Below are 26,417 nucleotides of genomic sequence, written 5' to 3' on the forward strand. Positions count from 1 at the left end.
AATGCCAGGGTTGTGGGTTTGATTCCTACAGGGAACCAGTACAGAGAAAAAAATGTATGATATGTATGAAATGTATGCATTCACTACTGTAAGTCGTGCTGGATAAGAGCGTCTGCTAAATGACTAAAATGTAAATGTACCTACACCATGAGGGGAGGAGGAGGCTTTATGTTGGTAGCAAGTAAACAAATGTCCTCTTAATTTGAATTCTAAGCAGGCAGTTCACATGGATGTCTAAAATATATTTAATCAATTTTAGAATAAGACTATAACGTATCAAAATGTGGAAAAAGTCAAGGGGTCTGAATACTTTGAACAACGAACACATAAGATGATACAAAAAGCAATGCAAACACAACTTACTAATATATTTTTTAGACATTTTCTAAAGTGTATTATTATTATTATTTAACCTTTTATTTTGACAGGGAAGTGAAACACAGAGATGGAAAAAAGTGAGTGCGTATGTGGCGAGCTGATACAATGTTGTCAGATGCTGCTGTTGTGGTGCGATATGGTAATGTGACTGAACTTTCACACAGATAAGGGGTGTATATTCACTGGAAACCAAACAGAAGCAAACATGGGAGGGACTAACATGAACTTGTCCAATAAGAAACGCTCGTTTTCGTTGCAAAACGTTTTATTATGGTTATGATCACATGCTCTCTTCATCTGACATTTCATGAAAGGTTTACCGTGTATGATTAAGTGTAAGTAAACCCCAGTATCCCTTAATGGTCTTTTAATAAGTGTTTTGTCGGCCAGAAGATAAAGAGACCGACAATACCAGCGATATATTCAAATACTGTCTGCGCCTTACCAGGAAGTAAGTTACAATTTTGGGGCAAAATCAACCAGCTATAAACCAAAACGTTATGTCTGTCATTTGAGATTGAATGTCAAGGTCTGTTTTTTTTGTTTGCTCCGGTATGAAAGCTAGCTAACTATATTCTTTACATTTTGACTTTTGTTTTATGTTTATTGCTCTGCTTTCTGACAGTCTTAAGGAGGAATGTAGGCCTAATCTTAGCCTAGGAATCCGGTAGTGCATGGGCGCTAGATCTGCACTATCGTCTAAACTGGATGTGCATTCCAGGTAATAAATACACTCATGTCCCCAGTGGACCGGCTCCTACATAAAGCATCCTCCATTCAGGCTGCAAAGGCATCGTTTTCCTCCTTATAGATGCACGTTGCAGAAATCGCGCAGCCATATCCTGGTTGCTAAAATTCAAATAGTTGACACTATATTTGCTTGTTTTGTCACATACTGAAATTTGTCAGAATCATTGCACTGTGTAAAAGTGAAATATATTTTCCATAACCAAAAGTATTGAATTTGAAGCTAGCGCACATACGGTTGTAGTAAAATGTATGCACTCACTACTGTAAGTCGCTCTGGATAAGAGCTTCTGCTAAATGTAAAATACAACAGATCTATCGTTTCTTAGACTTGGTTTAAATAATATTGACAGATCTATAACATGTGAATTTTGTCAGGTCAAACAAAAAGTGACATATTGTAGCAGATTTTGTGTATAATCAGAAAGTAACTATCATTCCTAGGCATTAGCCACTCTAGCATCATGGTGAAAATTGTGTTTTACAAAGAATGTATGCATATTTCCCTTATTTTTTTTATTTGTCTTCTCGCCATTAAAGTTAAGGAGGAAAATGCTGCTTTAGCTGAGGAGTATTTTTTCTCTCAATCTGATTGGATGGGCCTGGCAGTATTTAGTTTGCATATAACCTGCCCATTCCACTCCCTCATATCCTAATTTGTATCACCCATAAGTGAAAAGCCTACATGCCAAATATAGACTATATCATGTGTTCCTGAAGGAGACAGAAAGAGCAGAAGTGCTGAGCTATCTGTTCAGACTGCTGATCAATTTACCTACCTACCTACCTACCTACCTACCTACCTACCTACCTACCTACCTACCTACCTACCTACCTACCTACCTACCTACCTACCTACCTACCTACCTACCTACCTACCTACCTACCTACCTACCTACCTCACTCACTCACTCACTCACTCACTCACTACTTCCTTCCTTCACTACTTATCTATTTACAGGTTATGGAAAATGTGCTCTATGAGTATTTTGTTGAGTAGGTTTTCTCAAGGAGAAATCCCCCATTGCTATATCAAAGATAATCAAACAAAAGCACTATTGTAAGTACTACAGTAATGTATACAAAAATACTATAGTGTATACTAGTCTGCAAAAACACTGCAGTAATACAACTGTATACTACAGATTGCAGGGAACTACAGTAATTACTAGTATATAATTAAAAAAATTACTACAATATTTATACTATAGTAAACTATAAATACCACAGTATGCTACAGTCATGTCCGCAATACTACAGTATTCACTGTAGTGTTTTTGAAGACTTTGGTCCTGTTAATACTAAAGTAAAGTCCCCCCAAAAAACTACAGTAAATATTATAGTATTTATTCCATAGACACAAAACAGACGCGTGCGCAACTATGGGGCAAAACAGACTGGGTTGGCTGACATGTAAACTATATTTCGTCTCCAATGTTTATTGAAAACATAAATACATTTGCACTATGAACACTTGTTTTTTCTCAAATACATCGTTGCATTTGTTGGTTAGCTAGCAAATTTTTGCCATATTAGAATACACGTGACATCAGTCAAAACACATCAAAACAAGACATGGTACACTACTAAAAGTATGTGGACACCTGCTTGTCAAACATTCCAAAATCATGGGCTTTAATATGGAGTTGGTCCCCCCCCCCCCCTTTGCTGCTATAACAGCTTCCACTCTTCTGTGAAGGCTTTCCACTAGATGTTGGAACATTGCTGCGGGGACTTGCTTCCATTCAGTCACAAGCGCATTAGTGAGGTCGGGCACTGATGTTTGGCGATTCATCCCAAAGGTGTTTGATGGGGTTGAGGTCAGGGCTCTGTATAGGTCAGTCAAGTTCTTCCACACCGATCACGACAAACCATTTCTGTACAGACCTTGCTTTGTGCACGGGGGCATTGTCATGCTGAAACAGGAAAGGGCCTTCCCCAAACTGTTGCCACAAAGCTGGAAGCACAGAATCGTCTAGAATGTCATTGTATACTGTAGCGTTAATATTTCCCTTCACTGGAACGAAGGGGCCTTGCCCAAACCATGAAAAACAGCCGTAGACCATTATTCCTCCTCCACCAAACTTGACAGTTGCCACTGCATTCAGGCAGGTAGCATTCTCCTGGCATCCGCCAAACCCAGATTTGTCCGTCGGACTGCCAGACGGTGAACCGTAATTCATCACTCTAGAGAACGCGTTTCCACTGCTCCAGAGTCCAATTGTGGTGAGCTTAACACCACTCCAGCCGACGCCTAGCATTGCGCATGGTGATCTTAGGCTTGTGTGCGGCTGCTTGGCCACGGAAACCCATTTCATGAAATTCCCGACGAACTGTTCTTGTGCTTTTGCCTACAGAGGCAGTAAGGAACTCGGTAGTGAGTGTTGCAATCGAGGACAGACGATTTTCACGTGCTTCAGCGCTCGGCGGTTCTGTTCTGTGAGCTTGTGTGATGTTTAAAAATCCCCATAAGAATGCAAAAAATGACAAATCTCTGTTTCACAATGGACAAAGAAAGTTGTATGGTTTTGTATTTAATTGTACATGTGTGTGTGTCACTCCAGGCTGAGCTACCGCAGCTGAGTGAGGAGGATGCGTTACCGACAGAGGGGGGGGGGTCAGCTGGGCCTAATCCTCCTGGCCTCCCAGGTCTTCCAGGTGGGGGTGGAGAACATTCCCCCTGTGACGCTGGCTGTATTGGGCCTTAACGTCTACCTCTTTCTGGTGCCCAACTTACCTCTCCTCCAGGCCTGCATCAGCGTCCAGCAGGCCTACTGGCGTGGTGACTGGCGCCGCCTCGTGCTGTCGCCGCTGCACCACCTAGACGACTGGCACCTGTACTTCAACATGGCATCCTTCCTGTGGAAGGGCGTCAAGTTGGAGCCCCGGCTTGGCAGCAGCTTCTACGCCTGGCTTCTGGCTGTTTTCTCCCTGCTGACGGGCGTGATTTATCTGCTGCTGGAGATGGTGCTCTCGGAGATCACCCAGGACCCCTCTTACAGCATGCAGTGTGCAGTCGGCTTCTCAGGTACTAGCTAGCTATAGTGTCAGTGTGTTTGCTGTTATGCTGCTGAGGAAGATTTCTATCCATCCTCACAATAGTTTGGGTCATGGGAGTTTTTTGACCAGGAAAACCCCCAGGCCTAAACTTGAATGAGCCTCTGTTGGTCAATAAAAAGGTCCACTCTGTTTTTCAACTCTGTAAATTTTCTTCCTGAATTGAGAACTGAATTGACCTCAATCGTGCTGTGAGTGGCATGGTGAGACTGAACTGTCTGTCCTGTGTTGTAGGAGTGCTTTTCGCTCTGAAAGTGCTGAGTAACCACTACCACCCGGGAGGTGTCTCCTACGTGATGGGCGTCCCAGTGGCCAATCGCTATGCCAGCTGGGTTGAGCTGGTGCTGATTCATCTAACGTCACCGGGGTGAGTTCTTCTTTGTTGCAGGAGTAGTCAGATGCACAGTAAACACATGGTCTATGCCTACATACTTTTCCCCCAGCCCAGCTCTCACAAGTTTCCAATAAGAAATGCACATTTTAGTTAGATATTTTTTTACTGTTGTGTGCCCGAATGAACATGACCCAAGGTTCATTGTAAGTTCACTAGACAGTCTCTTATCATCCGCAATGTGACAAATAGTTCTAAATGAAAGCTTACAGACATAACTAGGTTTGATAATAAGGGAGAGTGGGGTAAGTTGAGCCTCCCTTGTTTCTAGGAAACCATACACAAAATGTGTAGTTTGACCAAATATTTACGAAGAAGTCATCGTTTCATGGAGTCTGTGAAGGAAGAAACCACATGGAGACAGTTATAAGCAAGTTAGGTCCAATTAATGTATTGTGTTAGAGGTTTCATGATTCTTGTATCTAACCCAAAGTACATAATTTAAAGATTGTTCTATACATCAGTTGGGGTCTCAAAAATTCAATATGAGGTCTTATACCTAGCATGAAATTGCATCCTTGTAGCTGTTATTTTATTTTATTTATTTATTTCACCATTATTTAACCAGGTAGGCAAGTTGAGAACAAGTTCTCATTTACAATTGCAACCTGGCCAAGATAAAGCGAAGCAGTTCGACACATACAACAACACAGAGTTACACATGGAGTAAAACAAACATACAGTCAATAATACAGTACAAAAATAAGTCTATATACAATGTGAGCAAATGAGGTGAGAAAAGGGAGGTAAAGGCAAAAAAAGGCCATGGTGGCAAAGTAAATACAATATAGCAAGTAAAACACTGGAATGGTAGATTTGTAGTGGAAGAAAGTGCAAAGTAGAAATAGAAATAATGGGGTGCAAAGGAGCAAAATAAATAAATACAGTAGGGGAAGAGGTAGTTGTTTAGGCTAAATTATAGATGGGCTATTCACAGGTGCAGTGATCTGTGAGCTGCTCTGACAGCTGTTAGCTAATATAGTCAAAATGTTTGCCATGGGGCAAGTTGTGCCAATGGCAAGTTTAGCAAATTCATGTTTTTTCTTACCGGTTGTAATGCAAGGCATTATCGCTGAAAATTGAGATGACAACAATCCCTGTTAAGCCTTTGAACCTCTTACATCTAGACGTTCCGCTAGCGGAACACCTGCTCCAATATCCAATGATGGGCGTGGAGCGAAATACAAATTCCTCTAAAATCCGAAAACTTCCATTTTTCAAACATATGACTATTTTACAGCATTTTAAAGACAAGACTCTCGTTAATCTAACCACACTGTCCGATTTCAAAAAGGCTTTACAACGAAAGCAAAACATTAGATTATGTCAGCAGAGTACCCAGCCAGAAATAATCAGACACCCATTTTTCAAGCTAGCATATAATGTCACAAAAAACAAAACCACAGCTAAATGCAGCACTAACCTTTGATGATCTTCATCAGATGACAACCCTAGGACATTATGTTATACAATGCATGCATGTTTTGTTCAATCAGGTTCATATTTATATCAAAAAACAGCTTTTTTACATTAGCATGTGACGTTCAGAACTAGCATACAAACATCCGGTGAATTTACTAAATTACTCACGATAAACGTTCACAAAAAACATAAATTATTTTAAGAATTATAGATACAGAACTCCTCTATGCACTCGATATGTCCGATTTTAAAATAGCTTTTCGGTGAAAGCACATTTTGCAATATTCTCAGTAGATAGCCCAGCCATCACGGCTAGCCATTTAGACACCGACCAAGTTTAGCCCTGATCAAACTCAGATTTACTATTACAAAAGTTTCATTACCTTTGTTGTCTTCATCAGAATGCACTCCCAGGACTGCTACTTCAATAACAAATGTTGGTTTGGTCCAAAATAATCCATCGTTATATCCAAATTGCGGCGTTTTGTTCGTGCGTTCCAAGACACTATCCGAAATGGTAAATCAGGGTCGCGAGCATGGCGCAATTCGTGACAAAAGATTTCTAAATATTCCATTACCGTACTTCGAAGCATGTCAACCGCTGTTTAAAATCCATTTTTATGCCATTTTTCTCGTAAAAAAGCGATAATATTCAGACCGGGAATCTCCGTTTAGCTAAACAGAGGAAAGAAAACAAAGCTTTCGGTCGACGCGGGCACGAGCCTGAGTCTCACAGTACTGTAACCAGCCACTATCCGAACGCGCTACTTTGTTTCAGCCAGAGCCTGCAAAGCCACGATTCAGCATTTTGCCGCCTTCTGAGAGTCCATGTGAGCCGTAGAAAGTGTCACGTAAGAGCAGAGATCCCCTGTAATAGATAGAGATAATCAACAAGGCCAAGAAATGGTCAGACAGGGTACTTCCTGTACAGAATCTTCTCAGGTTTTGGCCTGCCAAATGAGTTCTGTTATACTCACAGACACCATTCAAACAGTTTTAGAAACTTTGGAGTGTTTTCTATCCAAAGCTAGTAATTATATGCATATTCTAGTTTCTGGGCAGGAGTACTAATCAGATTAAATCGGGTGCGTTTTTTATCCGTCCGTGAAAATACTGCCCCCTAGCCATAACAGGTTAAAAGATGCTTAAAATTATTAAAATACCAAAAAGTGATTGTGTTGAATTGTGTTTGAGAAATAAAGATAGACATGGTTTTTAAAAGGTAGTGGCAATATTTCATTCAGTGCAGAAATGTGTAGGCGACATAATTTACCTTGTCCCGCGGCTCAACTTACTCCGTACCCGGTAAATTGTGCCAAGAGAACACTTTTTTTTAGACAAGTTATGTAATGTTTACATTAATTCAGATTATTTCTAGGGAATCCACATGTCATGCCCAATCCACATTGGCCATGATTACAGACACCTGTGTGTCTTTTGACACTATATAAACGAGTCATCTCGCAGTGTTTGTGATCATACCCTGATGAAGACAGCTTGGCTGTCGAAACGTTGGATATAAAATCTTTGCATCTGAGCTCCTAGAGAGTGCGGCTCTCCCTTATTTTCAAGTTTTCTACTCCGCTAGCCAGCACCTCGCCTTAATAGGTGTGCGTTTCTTTTTCTTCTAGAACGCCTAATCCACATGTCACGTCCTGACCATAGAGAGCCTTTTTATTCTCTATTTTGGTTAGGTCGGGGTGTGACTAGGGTGGGTAATCTAGGTTGTTTATTTCTATGTTGGCCTGGTATGGTTCCCAATCAGAGGCAGCTGTTTTTCGTTGTCTCTGATTGGGGATCATATTTAGGCAGCCATTTCCCCACTGTGTTTTGGTGGGATCTTGTTTATCCTCTTGAGCATCTGATCCCGTTAGCGGGATCAAAATCCAGCGAAAAATCATATCGCCAATTAGCATTAAAAAATTATCATAATTTTTTACAAAAATTAAAAATATTTTTTTTTTTTTTTTATAGATACACCTCTCCTGAATCGACCCACGTCGTCCGATTTCAAAAAGGTTTTACAGGAAAAGCAAATCATTAGATTATATTAGATGAGTCCATCGTAAAAAGCAGCTTCATAGCCATTTTCCGACCAACCACTTCCATCACATATTATCAATAAACAGCTAAATGTAGCACTAACCTTTTACAAACTTCATCAGATGGCACCCCTAGGACATCATGTTATACAATGCATGCATTCTTTTGTTCAATAAAGGTCATATTTATATATAAAAACAGCATTTTACATCTCTGTCTGACGTTGACTACCTAATTTCCCCTCAAAAGCGTCCCGGTAAACAATGCTACGTTTCAATAAATTGCTATACTATAACGATTTTTTAAATGTATATTGTCAATCTAACATTTATAGATGAATATCTCTTGAGAACACCCGTCATACCAGATTTTAAATTAACTTTACTGGGTAATCACACTTTGCGATAAAAGGAGATGCGATACTCAGAAAATCAGCTAATATACAGTGCTCGGCGCCATCTTGGATGCAACAGTATGAACCATCTCATCTTCAATAATATTGTCAATAATCGCCTACCTTTAGTTGTCTTCATCAGAAAGCATCCCAGGTCCACAACAGATGTATTTTCGGTCAAAAAGTCCATACTTCACGTTCCATTAGCCTGATGTTGGTAGCGCGTCCTATGGCTCTCTCCAAACGCAGCTCTGCACTTCATACTGAAAGCAATCCTCGCGCATGTAGGTTCGTTCAAACATGTCAAACGTTGTATAAAATAAATGTTCAGGGCCACTAACACCAAGAGAGCCAATAAGATTCGAGGGGGATGATTTCACTGCCTTTAAAACCGTTTCCAAAGGTGGGGGCAGACATGGCCGCCGGCGTCATAATGGTGATGGCCCATCCCCTGTGACCAATTTCAAACTCCTGTCATTCACTGAGTTTTGACTCTATAAGGCTCAAACCACTGTGAAAGGACTGGCGACATCTAGTGGAAGCAATAGGAAGTGCCAAAATATTCCTAAACCCCTGTGTTTTTCAATGGGATAGGTTAGAACTCAATACAACACATCAGGTATCCACTTCCTGTCAGAAAATGTCTCAGGGTTTTGCCTGCCAAATGAGTTCTGTTATACTCACAGACACCATTCAAACAGTTTTAGAAACTTTAGAGTGTTTTCTATCCATATATAATAAGTATATGCATGCCCTATCTTCTGAGTTTGATTAGTAGGCCGTTGAAAATGGGAACGATTTTTTTTCAAAATGCGCTGTGGCGCCCCCTATCCTAGGGTATCCTCAAGAGGTTAAGTGTAGTTACCTGTGAGCACTTCATTTGCTTCACGTTTCATTTGTTCTTTATTGTTTTTGTGCGTTTCATTCAATAAACATGTGGAACCCATATCACACTGGGCTTTGGTCCGAATGTTATTACGACGATCGTGACACCACAACATCTTGAAATACAGTGCATTTGGAAAATATTCAGACCCCTTGACTTTTACCACATTTTGTTACGTTACAGCCTGATTCTAAAATTGATAAAATCGTTTTTTCCACCTTCATCAATCTACACACTATACCCCATAATGACAAAGCAAAAACATATTTTTAGACATTTTTGGAAATAAAAACAAAAAAAACGAACAGAAATATTACATTAGATAAGTATTCAGACACTTTACTCAGTACTTTGTTGAAGCACCTTTGGTAGTGATTACAGCCTTGAGTCTTTTTGGGTATTACGCTACAAGCTTGGCACACTTGTATTTGGGGAGTTTCTCCCTTGTATTTGGGAGTTTCTCCCATTCTTCTCTGCAGATCCTCTCAAACTCTGTCAGATTGGATGGGGAGCGTCGCTGCGCAGCTATTTTCAGGTCTCTCCAGAGATGTTCGATCGGGTTCAAGTCCGGGCTCTGGCTGAGCCACTCAAGGATATTCAGAGACTTGTCCCAAAGCCACACCTGCGTTGTCTTGGCTGTGTGCTTAGGATCGTTGTCCTGTTGGAAGGTGAACCTTGCCCCAGTCTGAGGTCCAGAGCGCTCTTCATCAAGGTTCTGTCTGTACTTTGCTCCGTTCATCTTTCCCTTGATCCTGACTAGTCTCCCAGTCCCTCCCGCTGAAAAACATCCCCAAGGCATGATGCTGCCACCACCATGCTTCACCATAGGGATGGTGCCAGGTTTCCTCCAGACGTCTTGCTTGACATTCAGGCCAAAGAGTTCAATCTTGGTTTCATCAGACCAGAGAATCTTGTTTCTCATGGTCTGAGAGTCATTTAATTATGGAGTCGTGTGTGTGTGTTGTAGCCAGGTGGTAACTCATAACACGTTCTTCTGTGCAGGACCTCTTTTGTGGGACACCTGGCAGGCATCCTGGTGGGGCTTCTCTACACCGCTGGTCCTCTGAAGATCATCATGAGAACAATTGCAGGTTTGTGTGTGTGTCTGTGGGCAATGTTTTCCTCTCACTAAAACATGCGCAACAAGCTAAAAAACCTGTGCAATGACGAGTTTGGTATTTTTGTCTCACCTGCATTTGTGTGTGCACGGATCCTGTACAACTTTGGACCTCTGTAGGTGGAGCACAAAATGTGATTTCCACAAAGTATATATTACTTTTTATGACTTTATCAAGAGGCTAAGAGACAAGATTAAAATGGGGACAAATGTGACCGACCGGCTCATTTCGGTCTTATGTAGCAAAATTTGAAATGGTGTTTTTTACAATGAATAAAAAAGTAGAGAGAGCTAGAAAATGGTATATCATACACTACATTTGAGGAACAGAGGGAAAGTAATTCTGCTTGGAAAGTTGATAAATGTACCGTAGAAGAGCGTTCACACCCTCTTAAGCCTTAGCCCCACCCATCTCTTTACAGATTCACATGTGAGGCCATGTGCTAAAGTCTAAAGGCTTGTTTATACTACATCTATCAACATGTCTGTAAGGTTGTCATTCATTATTACTGGAAAATAAACTCACAACAAGATCATTATTGGGCTCCTGAGTAGCGCAGCGGTCTAAGGCACTGCATCTCAGTGCAAGAGGCGTCACTACAGTCCCTGGTTCGAATCCAGGCTGTATCACATCCGGCCGTGATTGGGAGTCCCATAGGGCGGCGCACAATTGGCCCAGTGTCATCCGGGTTTGGTCGTCATTGTAAATAAGAATTTGTTCTTAACTGACTTGCCTAGTTAAATAAAAATATTTACAAGTTAATGGTGAGCTAATTACAGAAAATAGATTACGGTTGTGAGTGACAAATTAATAGCAGGATATTCTATCGGATAATTTTGGAACTTGGACACTATCTAGTCCCAACTCATAACGTTACTACCCTGCATGAATCTACAGTTCGCTAAACGCTAACCAACTAGCTAGGTTAAATAACTAGCAATGAAAATGGCTCTGAGATACGAATACTACAACATGTAACGTTAGCTAGTGAGCCAGCCAGCCAGCTAGGTAACAGTATGCTTTAACTTGCAATTAAAATAACTTTCTGACAAACATTGAAACATATATCTGAAAATGCAGCTAACTAGACTCTTACCCGTATACATGGATGAACACTTCTCCCTCTCTGTCACGGATGCCATGGTTGCCCTTAGTTTGAAGATGTAATCTGGAGACAGGTGTTTTATACAACATCCTTCTGTGTTCTCTTTTCGACTCCCACCGCATTTGCAATCCTACTCTGCTTCCACCGGGCATTCCACTGATTTCAAAACTCTATCCTCCAGAAAGTGGAGAGCTGTCTTTCAAAAAAAATCTGTGTTAGAAAGAATTACCTACACATACTGAGCAGCTCATTACAGACAGAAGCGAGCTACATGGCAGACCAATCCGAACTCAGATCTCGGCATGTCCATCCCATCCATAATCTCAGCCAATCATGGCTACCGGGAAGGTTCCTATCTTTTTCCGTCGCTTAACCAACTAGGCTCGTAATTTAAAAACAATTCATATTTACAGATGGCATACACGTTTGTTATTAAGGCACATGTTCCAGAAGGCATTTCTGCCCCCAAAAATGTATAAAATGTTGATCAAATAAAAATGTAATGTTTACGGTCAAATGCCTCTCCTGTGAAGTAGTGACGTGCGACATATGCCTAGTTTCCTAAAACAACTCACAATTATCAGTGACAATCCATATGCCTATGAACGAGGATGTTGTTGTTGCTTAAAGGCCAACTTCTATATTTACCTAAAATAGCCTATATGTTGTAATGTATTCCTGTCTTTTTAGCTTTCGCAGGTAAGAATAAATATGAACGTCAATATACTTGAATTTGAACATCAGTTTGAAATAAACACCATTAACACATTTTAAGTAATTTTCAGACCTACATTAATCTATTGATTATTTATTCACATATTCCACCCATTTACCCAGTAGTTATTGCTGTTTAGGTATTTGATAGACATGGGAATGAAGGTGTGCTTATACCTGTTCATGTCAGACTGCTCAAGGAAGCAGGAGGTTTGAAGTCAGGCGCAGGAGACACAAGTCCGTGAACACGTTTCTTTTTAATAAATAATCCACGCTTGCCAAAAACAGGTAGGGCAGGGCAAGATAAAACAATAACCATAAACAGCCCGAACACAGCGTAGGGACGCAGCCCAAAACACACTGCCTTAAAACCTACAGGCAGAAGGGAAAAACACCTGTTCCCCAGACGTACAACCTGACGAAAATAATCACGCACAAACACAGACATACCTTGCTAGACTAAATAACCCCCCCTACTAATAACTAAACCAAAACAGGTGCGTGCCTACCTAGACCTAACCAACAGAGAGACACATGTAATCTGTAACACACCTCGTTTATTCTCCTCAGGACTTTAAATGGCCCCACAAACCGCGGACCCAGCTTCCGGCAGGGCAGGCGGAGGGGCAGGTTCCGGGTCGAGAGCCAGACTCTCTCCCCTGGGGTAAACACGGGGGCCTCACTGCGGCGCCAGTCAGCGCTCGCCTTTTGTCGTTCCCTGGCTCGTTCCAGGGATTCCTAAACAGCGTCCCAGGTCTCCCTAGAGCGCTGAACCCATTCCTCTACCGCAGGGGCTTCCGTCTGGCTCTGATGTCTTGGCCCCAGGACCGGCTGATAACCCAACACACATTGGAACGGCAACATGTTGGTAGAGGAGTGGCGCAAAGAGTTCTGAGCCATTTCAGCCCATGGGACGAACCTTGCCCACTCCCCTGGCCGGTCCTGGCATTAGGACCGCAGGAACCTGCCCACTTCCTGATTTACCCTTTCTACCTGCCCATTACTTTCGGGGTGAAACCCTGAGGTCAAACTGACCGAAACCCCCAGTCGCTCCATAAATGCCCGCCACACTCGGGACGTGAACTGGGGGCCTTGATCTGAGACGATATCCTCGGGCACCCCGTAGTGCCGGAAGACGTGGGTGAATAAGGCTTCCGCGGTCTGCAGGGCCGTAGGAAGACCGGGTAAAGGAAGCAGACAGCAGGACTTAGAGAACCGGTCCACAATGACCAGGATCGTGGTGTTGCCCTGAGACGGCGGGAGATCGGTCAGGAAATCCACCGCCAGGTGGGACCATGGTCGCTGTGGAACCGGGAGGGGCTGTAGTTTCCCTCTAGGCAGGTGCCTAGGAGCCTTACTCTGGGCGCACATTGAACAGGAGGAGACATAGCGCCTCACGTCCTTCACCAAGGTGGGCCACCAGTATCTACCACTAAGACCACACACTGTCTGCTCAACCCCTGGGTGACCCGAGGAGGGAAGCGTGTGCGCCCACCGAATCAGATGATCGCGAACACCGAGCGGAACGTACTTACGACCCACTGGACACTGAGGAGGAGTAGGCTCCGTCCGTAACGCCCGCTTGATGTCCGCATCCACCTCCCAGACCACCGGTGCCACCAGGCAGGAGGCTGGAAGTATGGGAGTGGGATCGGTGGACCGTTCCTCGGCGTCATGGAGACGAGACAGTGCGTCGGCCTTAGTGTTCCGGGAACCTGGGATATACGAGATGTTAAACTGAAATCGAGTAAAGAACATCGCCCACCTGGCTTGACGCGGGTTCAGTCTCCTCGCCGCCCGGATGTACTCCAGATTGCGGTGGTCAGTCCAGATGAGAAAAGGGTGACGCGCCCCCTCAAGCCAATGTCTCCACACCTTCAGGGCTCTGACCACAGCCAACAACTCCCTGTCCCCCACATCATAGTTACGCTCCGCCGGACTCAACTTCACTGGAGCGTCTGTGAACAAAACCTTCAGACGACTAAAGGCCCTGTCCTCCTCCGCTGACCACCGCAACCGCACCGGGCCCCCCTTCATCAGTGAGGTAATGGGAGCCGCCACCTGCCCAAAGCCCCGGATAAACCTCCGGTAGTAATTGGCAAATCCCAAAAACCGCTGCACCTCCTTCACCGTGGTGGGAGTTGGCCAATTACGCACGGCTGATATGCGGTCACATTCCATCACTACCCCTGATGTGGAAATGCGATACCCCAAGAAAGAGACGGCTGGTTTGGAAAACTCACATTTCTCAGCCTTGACGTATAGGTCATGCTCCACCAGTCGCCCAAGCATACGCACCAGAGACATGCTCGGCGCGTGTAGCGGAGTAGACCAGAATGTCATCGATGTACACCACTACACCCTGACCGAGCAGGTCCCGGAGAATCTCGTCCACAAAGGATTGGAAGACTGCGGGAGCATTCTTTAACCCATACGGCATGACGAGGTACTCATAATGGCCAGATGTGGTACTAAATGCAGTTTTCCACTCGTCCCCTCCTCGGATACGCACCAAATTATATGCACTCCTGAGATCCAATTTCGTGAAGAAGCGCGCCCCGTGAAATGACTCTATCGCCGATGCGATGAGAGGTAGTGGGTAACTGAAACCCACTGTGATGGCATTTAGACCTCTATAGTCAATGCACGGGCGCAGACCTCCCTCCTTCTTCTTCACAAAAAAGAAGCTCGAGGAGACGGGTGAGTTAGATGGCCGAATTTATCCCTGCCTCAGAGACTCAGTGACGTATGTTTCCATAGCCGCTGTTTCTTCCTGAGACAAGGGATAAACGTGACTACGAGGAAGTGCAGCGCCCACCTGGAGGTTTATCGCACAGTCTCCTCGTCGATGAGGTGGTAATTGGGTCGCCTTCGTTTTACTGAAGGCGATAGCCCAATCGACATACTCTGATGGAATGTGCACGGTGGAGACTTGGTCTGGACTCTGCACAGTAGTCGCACCGATGGAAACTCCTATGCACCTGCCCGAGCACTCATTTGACCACCCCTTAAGAGCCCTCTGTCCCCACGAAATCTTAGGGTTGTGAGTGGCTAGCCAGGGAATCCCTAGAACCACTGGAAACGCTGGAGAATCAATGAGGAAGAGACTAATCCGCTCCTCATGACCCCCCCGCATTACCATGACCAGTGGCACAGTGACCTCCCTGACCAGCCCTGACCCTAGTGGTCGACTGTCTAGGGCGTGCACGGGGAAGGGTTGGTCCAACTGGACCAGGGGAATCCCTAACTTAGCCGCGACCCCACGGTCCATAAAACTCCCCGCCGCGCCTGAATCGACTAGCGCCTTAAGCCGGGAGTGAGGGGAGAAACAAGGAAAAGACACTGACACATACATGTGACGGACAGGGGGCTCTGGGTGAGGCTGGTGCTGACTCACCTGAGGTGTCAAAGGAGCGCTCTGCCTACCTTCTGGACTCCCGGGTGAGTCTCTCCAGCACCGGTCCACAGTGTGCCCTCTGCGATCACATGAGGTGCAGGAGCGAACTCCCCCTCCAGTCTTCCTGGCTGCTGCCCCCCCTATCTCCTCCCTCAAACTACATCGGTAGTGATCTATAAGGGCCCTCTCATTCCACCCTGCTCCCGCGGCCAGGGTCCGGAACTCAAGAGCAAAGTCCTGCGCGCTCCTCGTCTCCTGTCTCAGGTCGAAATGGCCGCTCACCCGCCACTCTCCCCTCCAGGGGGATGATCAAACACTGCCCGAAAACGGCGGGTGAACTCTGGGTAGTTGTCCCTGGCTGAGTCCGGACTGTCCCACACGGCGTTTGCCCATTCCAGGGCCCTACCCATGAGACAGGAGACGAGGACGCTGACGCTCTCCCCCCCCCCCCCCGAGGGAGAGGGACGAACGGTCGCCAGGTATAACTCCAACTGGAGTAAGAACCCCTTACACCCAGCGCCAACACCTGATCCATGGCGATACCCAGACGGTGGAGCAGGGTGGAGTGTTGGGCAACTCTTTCCACCATGGACGGGGTTGGCGCTGAAGCTCCTGCTGACTCCATCAGTTGGTGCGTGATTCTGTCAGACTGCTCAAGGAAGCAGGAGGGTTGAAGTCAGGCGCAGGAGACACAAGTCCGTGAACACTCGTTTCTTTTTAATAAATAATCCACGCTTGCCAAAAACAGGTAGGGCAGGGCAAGATAAAACAAATACCCATAAACAGCCCGAACACAGCGTAGGGACGCAGCCCAAAACACACTGCCTTAAAACCTACAGGCAGATCGGAAAAACACCTGTTCCTCAGACGTACAACCTGACGAAAATAATCACGCACAAACACAGACATACCTTGCTAGACTAAATACCCCCCCCTACTAATAACTAAACCAAAACAGGTGCGTGCCTACCTAGACCTAACCAACAGAAAGTGAAACAAAAAGGATCGATGGCAGCTAGTAGGCCGGCGACGACGACCGCCGAGCGCTGCCCGGTCGAGGAGTGTCGTGACAGTTCAGCTTACATGTAGGGGAACCCTATAGCATCTGCCTGAGGGGAGAAGCTGATACTCCGAGTGGAGTACATGGGAGTGGTCTGAAATAATTTTCTGGGCTTGCCTGATAAAGGCTTGTTCAAAAATGGGCTGCAGGGACAAATGCTGACTCACACCCATGACCTTCATGGCAGTTTGTGTCAAGCGGGCAATTTGAGATTTTAGTCAGACTGATTTCCAAATCAGACGATGATGCTATATTTTAGGATACTCTCTAAAGCATTGTAACAGTGTTGCTTCTATGCCTCTCCTTTCCCCAACCTGAGCTCCAACCAGGGACCCTTGGAACATCGACAACTGTCACCCACATAGCATTGTTACTCGTCACAGCTGCGGCCCTTGCGAAGCAAGTTTCAGAGCGGGTGACGTCAACGCTATCTAGCTAGCCATTTCACATCGGCTACAAAAGCATGGTTGAAAAAGTCGCCCTTAGTCTGTGTGTATGTTTTTTGTCTTTAGATTTTTTTTGCCTGTCCAAACCACAGTGGTTTTGTCCTTCTTTAACCTGTTAGGGCTAGGGGGCAGCATTGACACGGCTGGATAAAAAACATACCCGATTTAATCTGGTTACCACTCCTACTCAGTAACTAGAATATGCATATACTTATTACATATGGATAGAAAACACCCTAAATTTTCTAAAACTGTTTGAATGGTGTCTGTGAGTATAACAGAACTCAAATGGCAGGTCAAAACCTGAGAGATTCCTTTACAGGAAGTGGCCTGTCTGACCATTTCTGGAACTTCTTTGCCATCTCTATCATTTACTAAGGATCTCTGCTCTAACGTGACACTTCCCACGTCGTCCATAGGCTCTCAGAGCCCGGGAAAAAAGAGAATGTCGTCATTCCAGCCCCAGGCTGAAACACATTATCGCCTTTCTCAAGTGGCCCATCAAGAGACACTAGCTTATGCGCGTGACCCCGACCGCCCCCGCCTTTGGGATTTTTTCCTCTGTTTGCCGAAAAGGAGATTCCCTGTCGGAATTTTATCGCTTTTCTACGAGAAAAATGACGTAAAAATTGATTTTAAACAGCGGTTGACATGCTTCGACGTACGGCAATTGAATACTTTGAATTTTATTGTCAGGAATTGCGCCAAGCGCGCGACACTTCTTTACTATTTCGGATAGTGTCTGGAACGCACGAACAAAACGCCGCTATTCGGATATAACGATGGATTATTTTGGACCAAACCAACATTTGTTATTGAAGTAGACGTCCTGGGTGTGCATTCTGACGAAGACAACAAAAGGTAATGACATTTTTATAATAGTAAATATGATTATGGTGAGTGCTAAACTTGCCGGGTGTCTAAATAGCGAGCCCGTGATGCCTGGGTTATGTACTTAGAATATTGCAAAATGTGCTTTCACCAAAAAGCTATTTTAAAATCGGACATATCGAGTGCATAGAGGAGGTCTGTATCTATAATTCTTAAAATAATTGTTATGCTTTTTGTGAACGTTTATCGTGAGTAATTTAGTAAAATGTTAGCGAATTCCCCGTAAGTTTGCGGGGGGTATGCTAGTTCTGAACGTCACATGCTAATGTAAAAAGCTGGTTTTTGATATAAATATGAACTTGATTGAACAAAACATGCATGTATTGTATAACATAATGTCCTAGGGTTGTCATCTGATGAAGATCATCAAAGGTGAGTGCTGCATTTAGCTGTCTTCTGGGTTTTGGTGACATTATATGCTGGCTTGAAAAATGGGTGTCTGATTATTTCTGGCTTGGTACTCTGCTGACATAATCTAATGTTTTGCTTTCGTTGTAAAGCCTTTTTGAAATCGGACAGTGTGGTTAGATTAACGAGAGTCTTATCTTTAAATGGCTGTAAAATAGTCATATGTTTGAGAAATTGAAGTAATATGATTTTGAAGATTTTGAAAATCGCGCCACAGGATGGCAGTGGCTGTTACGTAGGTGGGACGAATTCGTCCCGCCGGTCCCATAGAGGTTAAACAAGACGACGACGTGTATGTGGTGTTTGTTCCAAGCTGCACTGTTTTTCATAGAAATGTCAGGTTAAATGCATTTGGAAACAAAACAAATCATGTTATGTGTCCAACCACAGTATAATATTACAACATTACATGATTAGACAAAATAAATGATCAGGTGTCTCCTCTCCCAACAGGATTTGTGATGAATGGATACCATGCCAGACAAAATCCATATAATAACTCTTCAGGTATGTAGCTACGTGTACAGTTGAAGTCGGAAGTTTACATACACCTTAGCCAAATACATTTAAACTCAGTTTTTCACAGTTCCTGACATTTGCATAGCCTTCCACAAGCTTCCCACAATAAGTTGTGTGAATTTTGGCCCATTCCTCCTGACAGAGCTGGTGTAACTGAGCCAGGTTTGTAGGCCTCCTAGCTCGCACACACTTTTTCAGCTCTACCCACACATTTTCTATAGGATTGAGGTCAGGGCTTTGTGATGGCCACTCCAATACCTTGACTTTGTTGTCCTTAAGCCATTTTGCCACAACTTTGGAAATATGCTTGGGATCATTGTCCATTTGGAAGACCCATTTGCAACCAAGCTTTAACTTCCTGACTGATGTCTTGAGATGTTGCTTCAATATATCCACATAATTTTCCTTCCTCATGAAGCCATCTATTTTGTGAGGTACCAGTCCCTCCCTCCCGCAGCAAAGCAACCCCACAACATTGTCGTGTCTTTGGCTATGCCGGATTAAGTGATATGACATGCTAACTTATAAAAAAAACAAATTTTACTGATTGATCCATTTTAATGATAAATCAAACCTGTATAGGCTATTTGGGATTTAAACTTTAATTAACCTGAGAGGTTTATTCATCTAGGTTAATGTGGAAAACAGATTACAATGTCTCATTTAGAAAACTTATTTAAAAGATCCACTTGAGAATGTAAATCTGGCAATTTCACTTATTAGTTCAATTGAATAAGACATGGATATCACGAGTAACGACTTGAGTGTCACCTGACTAATTATTTTTGAAGGATAGTACTGGTGACTCTTCAGAGGTCCCTGCTGGCACACACTGAAATCAAACGGAAGTACCCAGGGCGGGACTTTCGTTCCGCAAGTCGGATGAATTACAATGTGGCACAAACAAAATGGCTGTTTTCCCTTTTGTTAGCTTAGCATCTCGAGCAAGCTAATGCTACTTGATGCCTGAAAAATGCTCAACATAGGATTCCCTTGGCAAGGGAAAGGTTTTACTTATAACGTATTATGTTCAAACCCTTTTCGGCGATATTTGACGATGTTTTAACCGGAACTCGCGGGAAACAACGAAATGCACCGTGGTCTACTCGCATCGAAACGCGAGAGAGACAGAGAGATACTTATTGCTGGTCAAGCTAATCTCTCCTAAATTTCAATCGGCTGGCTCTTTGTCCTCGCTCGAGAAATTAATAATGACCTAGCCAACACGCGTCTGAAACGCGCGAGGCACAAATAGCCCAGCGTTTGGCCAAACGCGCTATTTCTCAGATAGCTTTATCAGTCCTCATACAGAACTGTATAGCTTATGCTCCCCACTGACTACGTCAGAGCACAACACGGAGGCGATTCTCCAGAGCACACACGCACCAATAATTCCGGTCTACAATTCCCATAATGTAATCATAAACTTGGTATATTATGTAATCTGCTTTTCAATTTTATATATGCTGAATCAAAATGAAAGCTTCATCCTATTTTAGATTCCTCGCACGGGGCATCATATGTCGCTATCAAATTGACCCAACGTGCGTCTTAGTTTAAGAGTCCTCACAGGGTGCGCCAAATGTCGTGTCTTTGGCTATGCCGGATTAAGTGATATGACATGCTAACCTATAAAATTCTTTCTCTGTAATTAATATTACCTGATTAAGCTAATCATGTAAATGTAATTAACTAGAAAGTCGGGGCACCACGGAAGAACGTTTATAGAGCTGTTATCTTCCGAATAAACTCTTAAAATACTTAGTAATATTTTACATCGATAGCAGTCAATATTAACCCTTGTCTTATTTTCAGTCTCATAATGAAAGTTGTAAATTCTTGGTTATCTTCACGAACCCTGGCTAACAAGTTGAATCAGCAATACAAAATTGGGTTTAATTATTTATTTACTAAATACCTAAACTAATCACACAGAATTACAAATACACAGAATATAATGATGTCATACAGAATTCACCCCTGGTGAACGGAACCTGTATGAAAGCTGGTTACACAAAGGAAAGGGGGTTGGGCTTGAATGAAAGAGCGGGAAGATTTAGGAACACAGAAACAGCAGCTATGCTATCGTAAATACATTATCTTATGCATTCTAAATTACCGCCCATTTGGAAAAGGAAAATGCAATAAATATTTACTCTGAGCTGCGCTTCGGTAGATTAGTCGTAGATGCTGGCCGGGTTGGCCAACAGATCTTCCTGTTACTCGGAAGAATGTCTCTGGTGGTAAATTGGATACGTGGTGGTATCTTCGTCCGTCTGTTAGACTGGATCCGTCGTCCGTCCTTTCCTAGCCCACGTCGACAGCGGCCGCTGCTAACTCAACGGCTAGGAAGTAGCACTTCTGTAGTGAATAAGCTCAAAGTTCATACCAGTTCATACCATAGCTCACGCCGAGGTTGGCTTAGTTCTGTCCTTGACATGTGTGTCCTTCTAACGTAGAGGCTGCAGACCTCCCGTACTGGAACAACGTGGTTATCTTTTCGTCAAAGGCTTATATAGTGGAGAGGGGGGAAGGATGTGTTTCATCGTTTATAACCCCTCCTCTTCACAGGGGTGGGCCACTGATCAAGCAGGGCACTTTCCTTATGAAAACCCAAATCTCTCATTTGGAAGCTAAAATTACATTTAATCTCCTAACAAACAATTTCAATATCAAACATTTCAATTGCATAACAATTCCATGTGACTCTGATAACTAGAGGGTGGATACTTTCCCAGGTACAGTTTATGTCGTCCTGTCATCAATCATAATGTCTCAGATGACAAGCGAACTGACAAACATACTCATTACGTTATCAAGCATATTTCCAACTGGTATTATTACCAAAATATGGTTCATTTCCCCATTTGTTTGATGTTCCCAGACTTTCTATATTTAACAGGACAGCAGTCCTTCAGTAGGGTCAGTAAGAGAGGGGAAGGGAGAAAGGTATTTATGGGGGGGGTCATAAACCTTACCCACAGGCCAACGTCATGACAACATGATGCTGCCACCCCATGCTTCACAGTTGGGATGGTGTTCTTCGGCTGGCAAGCATCCCCCTTTTTCCTCCAAAGATAATGATGTTCATTATGGCCAAACAGTTCTATTTTTGTTTCATCAGACCAGAAGACATTTCTCCAAAAAGTACGATATTTGTCCCCATGTGAAGTTGCAAACCGTAGTCTGGCTTTTTAATGGCGGTTTTGGAGCAGTGGCTTCTTCCTTGCTGAGTGGCCTTTTAGGTTTTGTTGTTATAGGACTCGTTTTACTGTGGATATAGATACTTGTGTACCTGTTTCCTCCAGCATCTTCACAAGGTCCTTTGCTGTTGTTCTGGGATTGATTTGCACTTTTCGCACCAAAGTACGTTCATCTCTAGGAAACAGAACGCGTCTCCTTCCTGAGCTGTATGATGGCTGAGTGGTCCCATGGTGTTTATACTTGCGTACTATTGTTTGTACAGATGAACGTGGTACCTTCAGGCGTTTGTAAATTGCTCCCAAGGATGAACCAGACTTGTGGAGGTCTACAATTTGTTTTCTGAGGTCTTGGCTGATTTCTTTTAATTTTCCCATGATGTCAAGCAAAGAGGCACTGAGTTTGAAGGTAGGCCTTGAAATACATCCACAGGTATACCTCCAATTGACTCAAATGATGTCAATTAGCCTATCAGAAGCTTCTAAAGCCATGACATAATTTTTGGAATTTTCCAAGCTGTTTAAAGTCACAGTCAACTTAGTGTATTTAAACTTCTGACCCACTGGAATTGTGATACAGTGAAATATAAGTGAAATAATCTGTCTGTAAACAATTGTTGGAAAAATTACTTGTGTCATGCACAAAGTAGATGTTCTAACCGACTTGCCAAAACTATAGTTTGTTAACAAGAAATGTGTGGAGTGGTTGAAAAACGAGTTTTAATGACTCCAACCTAAGTGTATGTAAACTTCCGACTTCAACTGTATGTCTACTCATTTTGCACCTGGAGTTATTGACGTCTCGCTTCCACAATGGGTAAAGAGTCTGAATTATTTTTGTTTGTGTGTGCAATATACACTGAACAAAAATATAAATGCAACATGTATGTCCCATGTTTAATGAGCTGAAATTAAAGATACCAGAACATTTTCATAAGCACAAAAAGCGTATTTCTCTCAGATTTTGTGCACATATTTGTTTACATCCCTGTTAGTGAGCATTTCTCCTTTACCAAGATATGCCACACCTGTCAGGTGGATGGATTATAAAACCTCAGGATCATTACACAGGTGCACCTTGTGTTGGGGACAATAAAAGGCCAATCTAAAACTTGCAGTTTTGTCACACAAATCAAATCACATTTTTAGCAGATGTTATTGCGGGTGTAGTGAAATGCTTGTAAAAACGTATGACACACAACAAAAACAAAATACTGCAAAGTTGCTTAGGACCTAGAAGCAGAGCTGCCATGTCTTTTGGCGCCATCTTGCACATCAACACAATGCCACAGATGTCTCAGGTTTTGAGATGCGTGCAATTGGCATGCTGACTGCAGGAATGTCCACCAGAGCTGTTGCCAGAGTGAATGTTCATTTCTCTACCATAATGAACGTCGTTTTAGAGAATTTGGATGGACTTCCAACCGACCTCAACCGCAGACCACATGTATGGCATTGTGTGGGCGAGCGGATTGCTGATGTCAACAATGTGAACAGAGTGCCCCATGGTGGCGGTGGGGTGATGGTATGGGAAGACATAAGCTATGGACAACAAACACAATAGCATTTTATCGATGGCTATTTGAATGCACAAAAATACAGTGATGAGATCCTTTTTAACGGTATCTGTAACCAACTGTATTCCCAGTCATGTGAAATCCATCAATTATGGCCTAATGATTTTATTTCAATTGACTGATTTCCTCATATGAACTGTAACACAGTAAAATCTATGAAATTGTTGCATGTTGCGTTTATATTTTTGTTCAGTGTAGTACCAAGCACTCTGAAAATGGTCTCATACTTTCCAAGAGCCTGATATATTTGGTAATCCTATTGTGTGTGTGGTTGGGGGGGATTCTGTAGGATACAGTGGCAGTAGTGGAGGACCTCGTGTGCAGCCCCAGAATGGTCACCCTTACACTGGAGGTCTATCAGAGGATGAGCAGTACGAGGCAGCCATCAGAGCCAGTCTCAATGGCAGAGGTGAGACAACACAGGCCTGGGTTGTGTTCATTAAGCAGTAGGCAACAAACGGAAGAAGACGGGGACTACCTGGCCTTGTCGAATAAGAAACACACATTTTCATTCACTGTTGCAAACCATTAAAAAAATAAAATAATTCAGTTGCATACCTTAATCAAGATTCACGGAGGCCTTGAAAGTTTGAATAATAAAAACCCTTAACCTTTCGAGTCCCACTGTCACGCCCTTTTAAACATCGTGGTTTGAGCTACAGACTTCTGGGTTGGATTCCTCCATTGAATTCATCTATTTCTTTTGATACCATTAGTCTGTGTGATTCAATGGGGGCTGAGTTAGAGAGATGTTTGTGAGATAAGGGCGGATCCTGTAGGGGTCCGGGGGAGCGGTTCATCTCACAAACGCCTCTAGAGTCTGAATGGTTTCATTTTAGTCATTTAGCAGACGCTCTTATCCAGAGTGACTTACAGTAGTGAATGCATACATTTCATTTCATGCATTTATTTTTATTTTTTGTACTGGCCCCCGTGGGAATCAAACCCACAACCCTGGCGTTGCACACACCATGCTGGCGTTGCAAACACCATGCTCTACCAACTGAGCCACAGGGAAGACCCGTTTATTATGCTCTATGACGCTCAGCCACACAAGTCGTTAAAAGGTAAGGGGTTCTTCTACATAGAAGACCATAGGAAATCCCGGGACATATTGTCTATAATACTGTAATAAGCTTACATAGTTGCTGTCACAAACTCCACACAGTTGTCACTGACTAGATGGATATTCATTTCCCATTGAGCAAACATTTTCTGTACTTACAGAATTCTTAAATACTTTTTTTTCTAAATCAGGTTTCTGCCTGGCAGAACTGATTTTTTGATTGACATTTGCAATATGTTATGTCAAGTGGGCTTGTGTTGTACTTGTAGCCCTGGTTGTCCTGAATATGTTTATACACTTCAATATGAGGCTAAATATGAGGGAAGAGCAAGCGGATTAATGAAAGTAGTTCATTTCAGCTTGTTTTGATGTGGGAAGCCTGGGTACAATGGAGTTAATTGTGCTGGAAAATAGAGTTAATTGGAAGTGCTTGAATATGTTTTTTGATTTAAGATTTTTGAAGTCCTCCATTTAATCTAAATGTTGGGTCAAATAACTCCTCTATATGAGTGCCCACAGTCCAATCCAAGTCTACAGCCTCAGTCACAACACCTGCATGTGTCAATCATTATAATTCAGAAAACAAATCTTGTTCTTATGTCCCTTAGGGGGCTCCACTCAGAGAAGACCAACCTCGTATAGTTTCAACATCCCAGGAGAACTGACAGCAGAGGAGATCAGGAGGCGGCGGCTCCAGAGGATTGACCACTTTGACTGACCAAGCTGGACTATTGGTTTATTGGAGAATAAAAATCTCTTTCCTCAAGGAATACTACACTGAAAAACTATAGTATTTTCTCAGTCCACTGTTAAAGGTAGAATCAGTGAAATTATGTTGCACAAGGCAGTACCTCAGATATTGCGATGAGCAAGATGCAAGACTTCGCTCTCACCCTGTCACACACAGTATCTGTGCACGGGTTCGCTTAACGCTCTTACAAAGTGGTAGCCAAGGGACCAGAACAGCAGGAGTTTAGCCTCGCGCTCCAACTCTCATAGCTGTTGGGGAGTGTATTTTCATTTGTCATTTTATAATAAAAAATATTTGAAAACGTATAAATATTATGCAGTGAAAACAGCCAAATGTATCCAAATCGCATTTTAGGAACCACACTGTCAGCCTGGTAGCACACAAATTATGCCGGATTTGACATGTTGACTTTGTAGTGTCAGATTCATTGAATGGGTGCCAATGACGGCGTTCTTGTGCTATCTATCCCCCACGGTTGATGTGCCATTGAGCTCTTACCGTATGTATTGGGCTACTATTTAATTATTTTCAAGTATCAATTAAGATTTTAAGTCCTATAGTATTTGAATGTAATAATAGGATTACCAAATATACTGTATCTGTCTCTTGGCAAATATGAAACAGCAATTTTATAGATCTGGGAACTAAGTCTTCTATTTTGATACATTTTGCTCTAGAGGGAATCTGAGAATGAACTTGTAATTTAACATGAGTGTAATATGATGTATTTCTTAAAATAATCTTGTTTGTTAAACAATATATTCAGTACATTAAAGACTACACTTGATCTAGTATGAAGCTTATAATACTCCAATAACCATTTACAATTGGCATCAGGCCAGACAAT

At 43.1% G+C, this 26,417-nt stretch overlaps 1 protein-coding gene across 3 annotated transcripts; it reads left to right on the forward strand.

Annotated features, from left to right (window-relative positions):
- The first annotated feature begins 578 nt into the window (after positions 1-578).
- On the forward strand, positions 579-26,362 carry rhbdd1 (rhomboid domain containing 1). 3 transcript variants are annotated; one of them, XM_082966053.1, is made up of 7 exons: positions 579-713; positions 3,690-4,153; positions 4,417-4,549; positions 10,321-10,409; positions 18,911-18,964; positions 24,043-24,162; positions 25,428-26,362. In XM_082966053.1, exons 2-7 carry the CDS (start codon positions 3,718-3,720, stop codon positions 25,535-25,537), a joined length of 942 nt encoding a protein of 313 aa, XP_082822179.1. In that variant the 5' UTR covers positions 579-713; positions 3,690-3,717; the 3' UTR covers positions 25,538-26,362. The 3 variants fall into 3 exon arrangements, with proteins under 3 accessions (XP_082822179.1, XP_082822180.1, NP_001133781.1); NM_001140309.1 differs by having other exon boundaries at positions 660-829; XM_082966054.1 differs by lacking the exon at positions 24,043-24,162 and having other exon boundaries at positions 615-829.
- Positions 26,363-26,417: the final 55 nt, after the last annotated feature.

Source organism: Salmo salar, chromosome 20 (genome assembly GCF_965601325.2).
Source record: "Salmo salar chromosome 20, fSalSal1, whole genome shotgun sequence".
NCBI classification, from domain to species: Eukaryota; Metazoa; Chordata; class Actinopteri; order Salmoniformes; family Salmonidae; genus Salmo; species Salmo salar.

Excerpts from the sequence above, each read along its gene's own strand:
- rhbdd1 (XM_082966053.1), top strand. The coding sequence starts at position 3,718 with ATGCGTTACCGACAGAGGGGGGGGGGTCAGCTGGGCCTAATCCTCCTG. Across the intron at positions 4,154-4,416 it reads GTGTGCAGTCGGCTTCTCAG|GAGTGCTTTTCGCTCTGAAA; the intron begins GTACTAGCTAGC and ends CCTGTGTTGTAG. Across the intron at positions 4,550-10,320 it reads ATTCATCTAACGTCACCGGG|GACCTCTTTTGTGGGACACC; the intron begins GTGAGTTCTTCT and ends TCTTCTGTGCAG.